The 12,877-nt window shown below is 51.4% G+C and overlaps 1 protein-coding gene across 1 annotated transcript; it reads left to right on the top strand.

Annotated features, from left to right (window-relative positions):
• The first annotated feature begins 2,229 nt into the window (after positions 1-2,229).
• Positions 2,230-10,381, top strand: LOC111073517 (gamma-aminobutyric acid type B receptor subunit 1). Its single transcript, XM_022365852.2, has 10 exons — positions 2,230-3,021; positions 3,648-3,791; positions 4,553-4,828; positions 4,920-5,171; positions 5,494-5,919; positions 5,986-6,287; positions 6,395-6,533; positions 8,109-8,384; positions 8,486-8,804; positions 8,878-10,381. Exons 1-10 carry the CDS (start codon positions 2,314-2,316, stop codon positions 10,257-10,259), a joined length of 4,224 nt encoding a protein of 1,407 aa, XP_022221544.2. The 5' UTR covers positions 2,230-2,313; the 3' UTR covers positions 10,260-10,381.
• Positions 10,382-12,877: the final 2,496 nt, after the last annotated feature.

Genomic DNA, 12,877 nt, shown 5'->3' with positions numbered 1-12,877 from the left:
TGGTGCCCCACTGCATGTTAGCGTGGCAATGTCTTTCGCTTTCCAACATCCCATTGGTACTTTGGATATAAATGTCAAAAGTGTATGGATGGAGGAGGAGGATGAAGAGTGGAAACAGTGGAAACAGTGGCACTAATATTAAAAGAGAATAGTAATAGTTTGAATGTGAAAACAATTTTATATTCATTTGTAATTTAATTTTGGAATATTTTTGAAATTTTTGGAGCAGCTGCACCCAACCACTGAGTTTGCTGTAGTACTGGGACTTAAGCGACTTGGACTTTGGCTGGGCAGTCGCAGATTTTTTGGTTGTCCGGCGGAGTCCTGGTGCCATGGAACTCTTTATGTGCGGGCTGACTAACTTGCTATTTGATTGCACTGCCAAAAATGTCTTAATTTGCATTTCATTTGAATCAAACTTTAGGTTTCATGTCTGAAATATTGGAACTAAATGAAAACCCTGGAGTTGAAGGATTCTTTTCTATAGTTTAAATGGAAAGAAAGTGGAGAATATATGCGGGATTTATGTTGTTTAATTGCACGCCTGTGAAGGGTACTCTGTTGAGATAGTTTATGAGAAATGTGCTCCCCATTTAAATACATTTAAAAACATTTAAATACACATTAAATTTTTATAAAAAAAAAAAAAAAAAAATTCTTAAACCCAAATAATAAATAATAGATATAAATAATAATGAAATATAATTAAATGTTATCCATAAATATTTCTCATAGTTTAAACATCGCTAAAGCAGAGAAATATATTCGGGACTTATTTTAGTATTTTATTTTTAAATAATTTCCATTAGGCGATTAAATTGTTGATCTGGGAACACTTTGGCTCAGTGCAGTGCCCAGCCATAGAAATGCTCGCAGTGGGTGCTCGCATACATATGAAATGTTAGTTACACGAGGCTGACAGGGGCTAGGGGGGCAGAGGGCAAATGTCAACTGTGGATGGGGGGTGCAGGTGCAGGTGCAGGTGCAGCAGGGGTTAGGCAGCGTAAAAGGCGACGAGTGGTGGGGGGGGGGCATTGAGTGATGAAGCCTGCTGAAAGCAGAGGGCAATGGCAGCCTTCCCTTGAAGGAGCATCCCCCCCCGGCGGGCAAGCCACTGCCGCTGCTGTTGCTGCTGCTGCCTATGTTGCCACTGCTACTGTTTGCCACTGCCTCTGCCACTGCCACTGTTCTCTCGCTGCGAAGAACAAAACCCAGTGCAGAACAAAATGGGCCAAAAAGTTATTTTAAGCGCTTGCTCGCTGGGCGCAAAGCGCGCGACAAGAATACAAGAAAAGAGAACGAAAGAAAAGCGCGAGAGGGAGGGAAAAGCGTTCCTAAAGTGGTAATGGAGGGCGGACAGAATGGACTGTCTAGTAGGGGGGTGGGGGTGTGGGTGGGGGTGGGGTGCTGTGCAGTGGTGGGTAATCTCGAAACAATTATGCATACGCGCATGCAGAAAAGAAAATCTGTGGCGCGTGATTCTCGTAGAAAAACGGGCGAAAAAGTAGCCCAAAAGCCTCGACATGAAAGCGCCAAATGTTTGGCCATTAGCATAAAAAATAATGGCCAAAATAGAGGGCAACAGCAACAAAGGCATGGCAGGGAGAGAGCGGGAGAGAGAGCAAGGAAGGGACAGTGAACATGGGAGAGAGCAGCAAGTAGCTGAGAGCAGCATCGAAGACTTCAGCTTAATCCTTTTCAACTGGCAAATTGGCGTGCAAATGCCTCAAGGGTTCTCCGCTGCTTTTGCCCCATTTCCTCGGAGCATCTCCATTGCCTGCTCCACCCCCTCTCTCTCTCTCTCTCTCTCTGTGCATGCATATTTTTATGAGCACCAATACTTTTCAGAGTCAGTGTGTGCTGTGTGTGGTGTGTGCTGTGTGTTTTCCCCAGAGAGAAAGCACTGATAATGGCAGGCGGGGAGCAAACGAAATGAGACCAAAAGTGAGGCCAATAAAAAGGCGATAAAATTGACGCCAATACAAGAGGAGAAGCAGGAGGAGAAGTAAGAAGAGCAGGAGAGGAGCAGGAGCAGGAGAAGGAGAAGCAAGAGGAGCAGGAGAAGGAGAAGCAAGAGAAGGACACCGAAGAGGAGCAGCAGCAGCAGCAGCTGCAGGAGAGCGAGCGAGAGGAGAACGATAAGCGTTTCCTGTCGGCACACAGTGCATAAAAAGGCGATATATATTCCCGCAAATTCCCGCAGCCAGGAGTCACCCCCCCCCCTGTGTGTGTGTTTATAGCAGTTGCAGCCGCCGCCGCCACCTACCGATAGAATAGCCAAAGCGACAACGATTCCCAATGCCTTGGTGATTAATGGGCCCAGGGCACATGGCCGACGGGATGCGCATAACTCACTTGCCCCAAACGAGATACTGCCGATGGCTGGCCCTGGCATTGGCCCTAGTGCTGGGCCTCGCCTCAGCCATGGAGTCGTCGGCGGAGCTGCAGGCACTGGGCCTGGACCATCAGCATCAGCAGCAGCAGCAACAGCAGCAACAGCAGCAGAGTGTGGCAATTAAGCCGTCGCCAGGTGGCAATGCCTTAATTAGTGGCAGCAGCCTACAGCAGCGCTCCTCTGCCGAAAGGGAAACCATACAAATGGGCGGCGGAGGTGGCGCACAGATGGAGCAAGAGGAGCTGCCCGTGTGGGGGCCGCAGCATCGCGCCAATTGGAAGTACAAGCGGACGAAAGTCAAGCGGCGGCAGCGCCTCAATTCGCAGAGCAATCTGCCGAGCATCACGAACTCCTCCGCTCAGCCGTACACGCCGCCAGCCACGCAGCAGCAGCGCTACCTGAAGGTCAACCAGGTGTTCGAGAGCGAGCGTCGCATGTCCCAGGCGGAGATCCAGCACAATCACGGCAAAATTGTGCTGCTCGGGCTGTTCGAGCTGTCCACGAAGCGCGGCCCGCGTCCGGATGGCATCTCGGAGCTGGGTGCCGCCACCATGGCCGTGGAGCACATCAACCGCAAGCAGCTGCTGCCCGGCTACACCCTCGAGCTGGTGACCAACGATACGCAGGTGAGTGGGGAGGGTCGGGAAGGGGTACCAGGCAAGGCAAGTGGGTGTGGAAGTGGAAGTGGAAGTGTGAGCGGATTGCGGGTTGCGGGTTCTTCTGCTTCCATTACGAAATTGAATTTTCATTTAGTGGCGCGTGCAACATTAAAACTTAATAAGAAAATCTGCAGCAGCAGCAGCAGCAGGCCAGAAAGAGGGAGAGAGAGAGAGAGAGTGGTGGAGTGGAGAGGGGCAGCTGCTGGAAATATGTCATCAACGTTTCATCGTCTGCCGTTCTCCATCTTTGGCTCTCTTTTATTGCCATTTTTTTCATCATCTTCCTCTCTCTCTCTGTCTCTCTCTCTCTCTCTGGTTTGATGGGGCACGCAAATGTACAACACGCAGCCAGAGCCAAGAGCACTCGCAACGCGCGACTCGCGACTCGTATCGTATCTGGCGACTCGTATCTCTCTGTGTCTCTATCAAAGTCGACATTTTAAAAATGTTTATTGCGCGTTTTTATGATGGCGAAACGAGTCACTGACAGTCACTGAACAGGGCGGGGCGGGGGCAGGACAGACTCGCACTCTGCAAATCCTTAATGTCTCTCTCTCTCTCTCTCTCTCTGTGTGCAACTTTTTGGCTTGCAGTGCGATCCCGGCGTGGGTGTGGATCGCTTCTTCCATGCCATCTACACGCAGCCATCGACGCGCATGGTGATGCTGCTGGGCTCCGCCTGCTCAGAGGTCACCGAGAGCCTCGCCAAGGTGGTGCCCTATTGGAACATTGTGCAGGTGAGTGTCGTGCGAGTATTGTTGTGGCCTGATTAAAATGCAAATGTGCAGCTCATTCATTCAATCATCATCATCATCATTCCATCATTCCATGCCGAGCAATTGCTCCGCAACCTAATCAACTCACGTGCTTGGCTTTCGATTAGCATAAATGCCAGAGCACAGGACTGCTGGATCTACGTGGCATGCCGCACCCCATAAACCACACACACACACACACACACACAGCCATAAACATTTCCACGCATCACAAATTATGAGGCTCACAAATTCACTTACGCCGACTCCTCCTGCAGACTGCCTCCTCCTGACTGCCTTCTCCTGACTGCCTTCTCCTGCAGCCTCATCCTCCTGGTTCCTCCTGACTGCCTCCTGCCTTCTCCTGCCTACTCCTGCCTTCTCCTGCCTTCTCCTGCCTCCTGCCTACTCCTCCTTCTGCCTCCCTTCCATCACGACATTTGCATTTAACCTTTGAAGTTTCATTTGGCCATTTCACCAAATATGTTAAATGAGCGGCGAAACTTTGTAGACCAAGCCACACACACATACATAATGAAAAGAGAAAGTAAAAAAAAAAAAAAAATACCAGCACACACATGTAGCACATGTAGCATGTAGCATGTAGCATATGTAGCATATGTGGATTTCCTTGAGGCATGTCTTGCATTTTAAGCGGCACCCACACACACACACACACACACACACACACACACACACACGCAGCAGCAACTGGAACTAACGATTGCTACTCCAAATTAAAGGTCTCCTTTGGCTCCACCTCACCGGCGCTGAGCGACAGGCGTGAGTTTCCCTACTTCTATCGCACCGTGGCGCCCGACTCCTCCCACAATCCGGCGCGCATCGCCTTCATACGCCGCTTTGGCTGGGGCACGGTGACGACCTTCTCGCAGAACGAGGAGGTGCACTCGCTGGCGGTGAACAATCTGGTGACGGAGCTGGAGGCGGCCAACATTAGCTGTGCGGCCACCATCACATTTGCGGCCACGGACTTCAAGGAGCAGCTCCTGCTGCTGAGGGTGAGCCACCAAGGGTGCAGGGGGGACAGGGGGGACAGGGGGGTTTTCGATTTCGGTTTCGAATGACAAATGGTCTTTTTGGCACCCGCAGGAGACGGACACGCGCATCATTATCGGCAGCTTCTCGCAGGAGCTGGCACCGCAGATCCTCTGCGAGGCCTACCGGCTGCGCATGTTCGGGGCGGACTATGCCTGGATACTGCACGAGAGCATGGGCGCGCCATGGTGGCCGGACCAGCGCACAGACTGCACCAACCACGAGCTCCAGCTGGCCGTGGAGAATCTCATTGTGGTCTCCACACACAACAGCATTGTGGGCAATAATGTCAGCTATAGCGGATTGGTAAGCCAGAGAAGGAGAAGGTCCCTTCCATTCCCTTCCCTTCACTTCCTTTCCTTCCTTTCCTCTTTGCCTTGAAATGATTTATTTGATTAGACAATGCCCAGCCATTGAGCATGTCCTGTCCCTGGCGTTTGTGATTGTGATTGCAGAGTCCGGCTGCCTCTGGCGCGTTTTTATGACCATTTTAGTGCCTCGTTCAGCGCACAAAACGGCAGCCCAGGACTAGGCAATCCTCATTACAAGCGCCCTATTCCAGCAGCATTCTGTGGCCTGTTTAATCGCCAAACCATTGCCACCATTTCCATTCGATTCCACTTGGCAGAACAATCACATGTTCAACTCGCAGCTGCGCAAACAATTTGAACAGTTTCATGGCCATGTGGATGCCGCAGCCACCGCCACAGTCACAGCCACAGCCAGTGGCAACAACCGCAAGCGTGCCGCACCGCAAGCGGATTTGGATTTGGATTTGAATCTGGATTTGGATACGCTGTCGAGCAGGCGGCGCAGGCGTGCCACGGGGAGTCACAGTCACAGCCACAGCCACCTCTTCCCGGAGGCCATCTCACAGTACGCGCCGCAGACTTACGATGCCGTGTGGGCCATTGCCCTGGCACTGCGCGCCTCCGAGGAGCATTGGCGCCGCAACGAGGCGCAGTCGAAGCTGGACGGATTCGATTATACGCGCAGCGACATGGCCTGGGAGTTCCTGCAGCAAATGGGCAAGCTGCACTTCCTGGGCGTATCGGTGAGTGGAGAGTGGAGAGAGAGACTGGCGTTGGACGCCCCTTTTGATTGGTTTCTTGGGCGGCAGGGTCCCGTCTCGTTTAGCGGTCCGGATCGCGTGGGCACCACCGCCTTCTACCAGATCCAGCGCGGCATGCTGGAGCCCATTGCGCTGTACTATCCCGCCAGCGATGCGCTGGACTTTCGCTGCCCCCGCTGCCGACCGGTCAAGTGGCACAGCGGCCAGGTGCCCATCGCCAAGCGGGTGTTCAAGCTGCGCGTGGCAACCATCGCGCCGCTCGCCTTCTACACCATCGCCACACTGTCCAGCGTGGGCATTGCCCTGGCCATTGCCTTTCTCGCCTTCAATCTGCACTTTCGGAAGCTCAAGTAAGTTCAGTTCAGTCCCGGAGAGTGCCGTGCCGCAGGGGCAGCCACTGCTGCTGTGGCTGCTCTTCTTCTCGTTGCTTACTCTGCACTTTTGCACTCCTCCACAGGGCAATTAAACTTTCCAGCCCGAAGCTGAGCAACATCACCGCAGTGGGCTGCATCTTCGTGTATGCCACCGTCATCCTGCTGGGCCTGGACCACTCCACGCTGCCGTCGGCGGCAGACTCCTTTGCCACAGTCTGCACGGTGAGTCCTTCCATTCCACTCTCCTTCTCCTTCTCCTTTGCCATTCTTTTGTTTGACTTTCGAGGATTCTCGTGGGTTGGGTGCCGTCCGCTCCCACTCCCGCTCCATTTCGCCTCTCGTCTCTCATCAAATATGACTTTCAGTTTTCTGGCTGCCAACAACTTTCGTGGGTCGCGTTCTCTCTCATGTGTTTGCTTTATTTATGTGTGGATTGAGCGGATGAGGAGCCGCAGCATGAGCCGGAGCATGAGCCTTCCCTGGCTATAAATAGCTGACGGGCTTCAGCTCCGCTCGAGCAGCGCTCTTAAAGCTAGGCAGCTGTCAGCCATTCAGCCATTCAGCCTTACAGAATTTTGAGATTTCCAAATGCTGCTTCCTGTCCTGTTCTGTTCTGTCCATTGCCGTTTGCTCTTTAGCTTCAGCTTCAACTTCAGTTTGTAGCTTCAGCTTCAGTTTGTTGCTTCAGCTTCAGTTTTTAGCTTCAGCTTCAGTTGCTTTAAACGCCACTCCAGGGAAATTTGCTGTTGCTCTCTTCCTCTGCCTTGTTAGGCTCTTGCAGCAGAGGGTATTATGATTTTGCCTAGCTGCATGCTCCACTTAAAGTGGGTATTTTTGTACCCAAATGTAGCATGTACCTAGGGTTAGGTTAGCTACATGCAAAGCTAGAATTTCAAAGCAAATTAAACACACAACTTTTCTATTTAATTCTGTGCCGATATTATTTTCTAAATTTATTCAAACTGATGTGAATCCAATGAAATCTATTAAGCAATAGAGGCCATAGAGCACAAATTCTTACACATTCTCTGTTGTATATGCAACTAAAAACGAGAAGGAACGTGCGAGTCGCTTCTAAAGACGCGACTCTACTTATACCCGTACTCAGTCACTATATAAATTTTTGAGCATATGAGCAAAAATTAAAACAAATAAATAATTATTATTAATAGCTCCCTTGCGAAAGTGCTTGGCAATAAAAAATAAAAAACAGACATAAATAATTATTATTTATAATTTTAATTTTGTGCTAAAATTGAACCCTTTTTTATGCACAACACTCTCAGATCTGTCGCATTGTAATATTACTTCTCCGTATCCTCCAAATCGACGTTTAAATCGTGGGGCGCGTAAACCATTTTTTGTTCCCCCCTACAAAAAGGCCCCATAAAAAAGGGCATCTAATCCCTCGGCTTTCGCAGCTATTCCTGCAACTGGCTCTTGTTTTTTTTTTCCTGTTTCTGCTTCTGTTATTGTTAAGGCTCTCTCGTGTCGGTCGGGCACGAAGCGGCACAGAGCTGGAGCCTGCCTCGCACCCGCCTCTCCGGAGAACAAGTGCAAACACATGACAGGGGAAATTTACAACTTTTGTGATATGCCATGTGATATTTGCATAAATTTGCCACCCCTGCCTGCCACCCCTGACTGCCACACGACGCTGCCCCATTGATGAGCTGTTGTCCTATTCCTTTCTCTTGTTTCTTGTTTCGATTTGGTGCTGTTTTTCTTTGTTCCTTTGGGCCCCAAAATACATGACACCTACACATCCTCATTGACTTCCTTCCTACCCCCCGACAGGCACGCGTCTATCTGCTGTCGGCTGGCTTCTCGCTGGCCTTTGGCTCGATGTTCGCCAAGACATACCGCGTGCACCGCATCTTCACACGCACCGGCAGCGTGTTCAAGGACAAAATGCTGCAGGACATCCAGCTGATTCTGCTGGTGTGCGGCCTGCTGCTAGTGGACGCCCTGCTCGTCACCCTCTGGGTCGTCACGGATCCCATGGAGCGCCATTTGCATAATCTGACACTCGAAATCAGCGCCATTGATCGGAGTGTTGTGTACCAGCCCCAGGTAGGTGTCCCCCTGCCCCTGCCGCTCCTTTGCTTGCCAATTGACTCCTCTGGCGCCCGCCCCCCACTCGCCCTCTCCCTCACTCTGATGTCTCCTTTTAGGTGGAGGTTTGCCGCTCGCAGCACACCCAAACGTGGCTGAGTGTCCTGTACGCCTACAAGGGCCTGCTGCTGGTGGTGGGCGTCTACATGGCCTGGGAGACGCGTCACGTGAAAATACCCGCCCTCAACGATTCCCAGTACATTGGCGTCTCCGTCTACAGTGTGGTCATCACGAGTGCCATTGTCGTTGTGCTGGCGAATCTCATCTCGGAGCGTGTGACGCTGGCCTTCATCACCATCACGGCCCTCATTTTGACCTCGACAACGGCGACGCTCTGCCTGCTGTTCATACCGAAGCTGCACGACATTTGGGCGCGAAGTGAGTGGCCAGTCCCCCCACTAATCCCTAGATTATTCCACTCCCTCTGCATCTCTCTCCCCCCCCACCGCAGATGACATCATTGATCCTGTGATCCACAGCATGGGCCTCAAAATGGAGTGCAATACGCGACGGTTTGTGATCGACGATCGCCGGGAGCTGCAGTATCGCGTGGAGGTCCAGAACAGGGTCTACAAGCGCGAGATCCAGGCGCTGGACGCGGAGATACGCAAGTTGGAGCGCCTGCTGGAGTCCGGCCTGGGCACCGCCTCGACGACCACATCCTCGTCCACGTCCCTGCTGCCGGGACACGGCCATCTGAAGCCCGAGCTGACCGTCACCAGCGGACTGTCACAGACGACGCCCCAAGCGGCCCCAAGCAAGTCGCGCACACCGAGCATCTCCGGTATGCTGCCCAACCTGCTGCTCTCCGTGCTGCCGCCGGTGATACCGCGCGCCAGCTGGCCCTCGGCCGAGTACATGCAGATCCCGATGCGTCGATCGGTGACGTTTGCCTCGCAGCCGCAGCTGGAGGAGGCCTGCCTGCCCGCCCAGGATCTGATCAATCTGCGACTGGCCCACCAGCAGGCCACCGAGGCGAAGACGGGGCTCATCGATCGCCTGCGTGGCATCTTCTCGCGCACCGCCTCCAGCAACAAGGGCTCCACGGCCAGCCTGGCGGACCAGAAGGGCCTCAGGGCCGCCTTCAAGTCGCACATGGGTCTGTTCACCCGCCTGATTCCCTCCTCGCAGACAGCCTCCTGCAATGCCATCTACAATGCCCCGATTCAGAATCCGAGCGCAGAGGCGGGTGCAGGTGGCGGTGGCGGCCTGCCCGTCGAGTCCAACTCGAATGGGCGGACGACGCACCTGAAGGCCATTCATCGCGGCTCGCTCACGAAGAGCGGCACCCACCTGGACCATCTGGCCAAGGATGCCAGCAGCACGCCCAGCTTCCTGCTGCCCGCCATCTCCACCATCTCCGGGGAGCATCTGGGCGGGGCACCGGTACCACCACCAACCGATGGCAAGTACGTGAAGCTGCTGGAGACCAAAGTGAACTTTCAGCTGCCCAGCAGCCGCCGGCCGTCGGTGGTGCAGCCGACGCCGAGTCTGAGGGAGCGTGTGCGCGGCTCGCCGCGCTTTCCCCACCGCATCCTGCCGCCGGCTGCCTGCAGCCTGAGTGCCCTGGCCGAGTCGGAGTCGGACACCGCCAGAGCTCTGAATGCAGACAGCATTTTGGGCAGCTGCAAGTCCATTCCGCGCATCTCGCTGCAGCAGGCGACCTGCGGGGGCACCTGGAAGTCCATGGAGACGGCCGCCAAGTCGCGTCTCTCGCTGGGCGACTCCCAAGAGGAGGAAACACCAGCGGCAGGGGCAGCAGCCGAGGCAGCGACAGCGACAGTGGCGGAGCAAGTGCAGGTCGAGGCGTTGCCATTGAATGGCTTAGATTAGACACACCCCGCACCCGCACCCGCACCCGCACCCTACCGCTCAGTCCTCGTCAATTAGAAGCAAACACCAAGCAATTATTTTCACGCGCCCCTCCCTCCCCAAATACCCCCAGAGACAGCTCCCCACCCCCAGAGCAGAGCAGAGCAGAGCAGAGCAGAGCAGAGCGCGTGTGCAACTGACCAATCATCAGCTTAAAGCAATCAAACGCATTAGGGATAACATAGAGCCTAGATAAGTGACGACACCCGAGTGTACTACTCCCTCTCCACAGCCAGTCATCTTCCACGCCCCCACCCCCCACCCACTCGACAATGTGATTAACCCTTGAGCCCCTAGAGTCCCCCAGTCCTGTCCTCTTTGACTGTGCTCTCCCCCCGCTCTCTCGCGTAGGTTAAGTAGTTCAGCTTTTCCTTTAGCTGGCAGCCAACCCATGACCCATGACCCCATCTTTAGGTACGCCATCTCTAGTCGTAAGCAGAACAGTTGCATAAATCTTAAGGAATTGTTTTTGGGTTTTGTTTATTTTTTCTTTTGGTTTTCATTTGTGTGTGCTGCATCCACGGTGGTGCATCCAGTGTATCCAGAGAGCAATACTATATCTATATCGCATGTACTTAAAATACAGCCTAAAGTTAGAGAGCAGAGCATCAGCGCATGAGAATCAGAATCAGAATCAGACCTAGACTTAGACTTAGAGTTAGAGTTAGAGTAGGGTTAAAGGCAAGCCAACATAATTAATTATCGCCAAAGTCGTAGATAAATCCATGAATCATGTGTGTGTGTAGTGCATAGGTAGGGGAAGTAGTCGCCACTTAAGCAAACCCCCCACCACCCCCCCCTCCAGACACGAACCACGCCACGCACAGTGGGCGATTTGGCTTTTCTAGTGCATAGAAATTGATAATGGAACTTTTTCAGAATTTTCTAGGCATCAAAATATACAAAAATAAAGTTCTTAAGTTTTTTTATTTTTTTTTTTTATCACTATATATGCATTTTTTTAAGTTTTTATTTTTTAGCTACATATTTTTTTTGTTTTTAAGTTTTAATTTTTAACTATTTTTTTTTAATATGTAAATATTGTATGTTTTGGGAAAATAATCTTATTTTATTTATTTATTTATTTACAGAATTTTAGCCTAGGGTTAATTAATGTTTATGGCCAGAGCAGCAGGGCCTTCAGGCTCGGCAAAAAAATTAGTTCAACTCTCAATACTGCAGTCTTAATCTGACTTTTTTAATTCCTAAAATTATTTATGAGACGAAATTTTACCCGTCATTTAAGTTAAAAACCTAAAAAATTTAATTTTAAAAAAATTAAAAAAAAAAAAGTACCAAAAAATATTAAAATATATATTGTCTTTGTTGATGCTGGTAATGGAATGAACTTATATTTATATATTTATATTATATTTATATTTATATTTTGGCAGTCTCATTCGAAGCAGACGAGCAACAAAGCAAACGATAAATATTGTGAGCGGACGAGCAGCCAGAAGCAGCAAAGCTGGGATGTCTTTATTTTAATTTTTAATTTTTAATGATCAAAAATTCGAAATTCAAATCACCCACTGTGCATATCTCTGTCGGAGCCAGAAGGCGCTCTCCAGTCCGGCTGGGGAGTCGCGCTCCGTTCCACCGTAGCGACTAAGCCAATAAGTTTTTAGCATTGTAATCCCATTCCACTCAACAGCTACACTGCTACCAATCTCTCCAGTCTCCAGTCTCCAATCTCCACACTCTCCACATCTCTCCACACCATTCCGCAGGATAAGTTCAATAAACAATGGAGCCTAAGCAGAAATGCCAGGCCAGAGAATAATGATTAATTAATTAAAGTTGTTTTATTGAGTGCCGCCCACTGGGGGGATGGCAGGGGACATGAGCCATATCCACAGTTACAGATACAAATGCAGACTCAGAACTCCGGACTCAGAACTCAGAACTCAGGACTGAGACCAAGAGAAATGACTTTGTAGGGAGCCGTGAAATGAGTTCGCCAGGCGAAGGACACACGGCGGAATTGTGCACACAAAAGGAGCCAAGCCGATCCGAGCCGAGCCCACAACTAATAGAGTTCGGTGATTAAGTTGACGTTGCAATTTGTTGCTATAAATAAATAAATAAATCGGATGACCGAAAAACGGTCACGGCGGGTGGCCCGCGCGTCTGACCTGACCTCCAGCGCTGCTTCCACGTGTGTAATCCCGCCCTGCTTGGCCTCCTGGCAGCCCCCTGCTGTGTGGCGTGGCAGCGGCGTGTGAATTTATCTTTATGCTCGTAAAACAAAAAGCACATGAAACGGAATCGGAATCGGGCAAATAAACAGCGACGACAACGAGGAATTGGGAAGGGGAATGGGGAAAGGGAATGGGGAAAGGGAATGGGAAATGGGAATGGGGATATGGCGATGGGGGATTGGGCCATGGATGGAAGATGAAGATGAGCACAGAGCACACACAAAGCAGAGTTCGGGAGGGGGGGGTGGGGGCAACCAACGATGATGGCGACATTCACACAGCCATGGGGGATGGGTGGATGGGTTGGGCGGGGGTGTAGGAACTGAATGCGACAACATTTTTCATGGCTTCATTCACTGAGACTCCAGCGCTGGAGCT

Source organism: Drosophila obscura, unplaced genomic scaffold, assembly GCF_018151105.1.
Source record: "Drosophila obscura isolate BZ-5 IFL unplaced genomic scaffold, ASM1815110v1 contig_37, whole genome shotgun sequence".
Classification (NCBI taxonomy): Eukaryota; Metazoa; Arthropoda; class Insecta; order Diptera; family Drosophilidae; genus Drosophila; species Drosophila obscura.
Note: the sequence above shows the minus strand (reverse complement) of the source record. Positions and strands in the feature narration are given on the sequence as shown.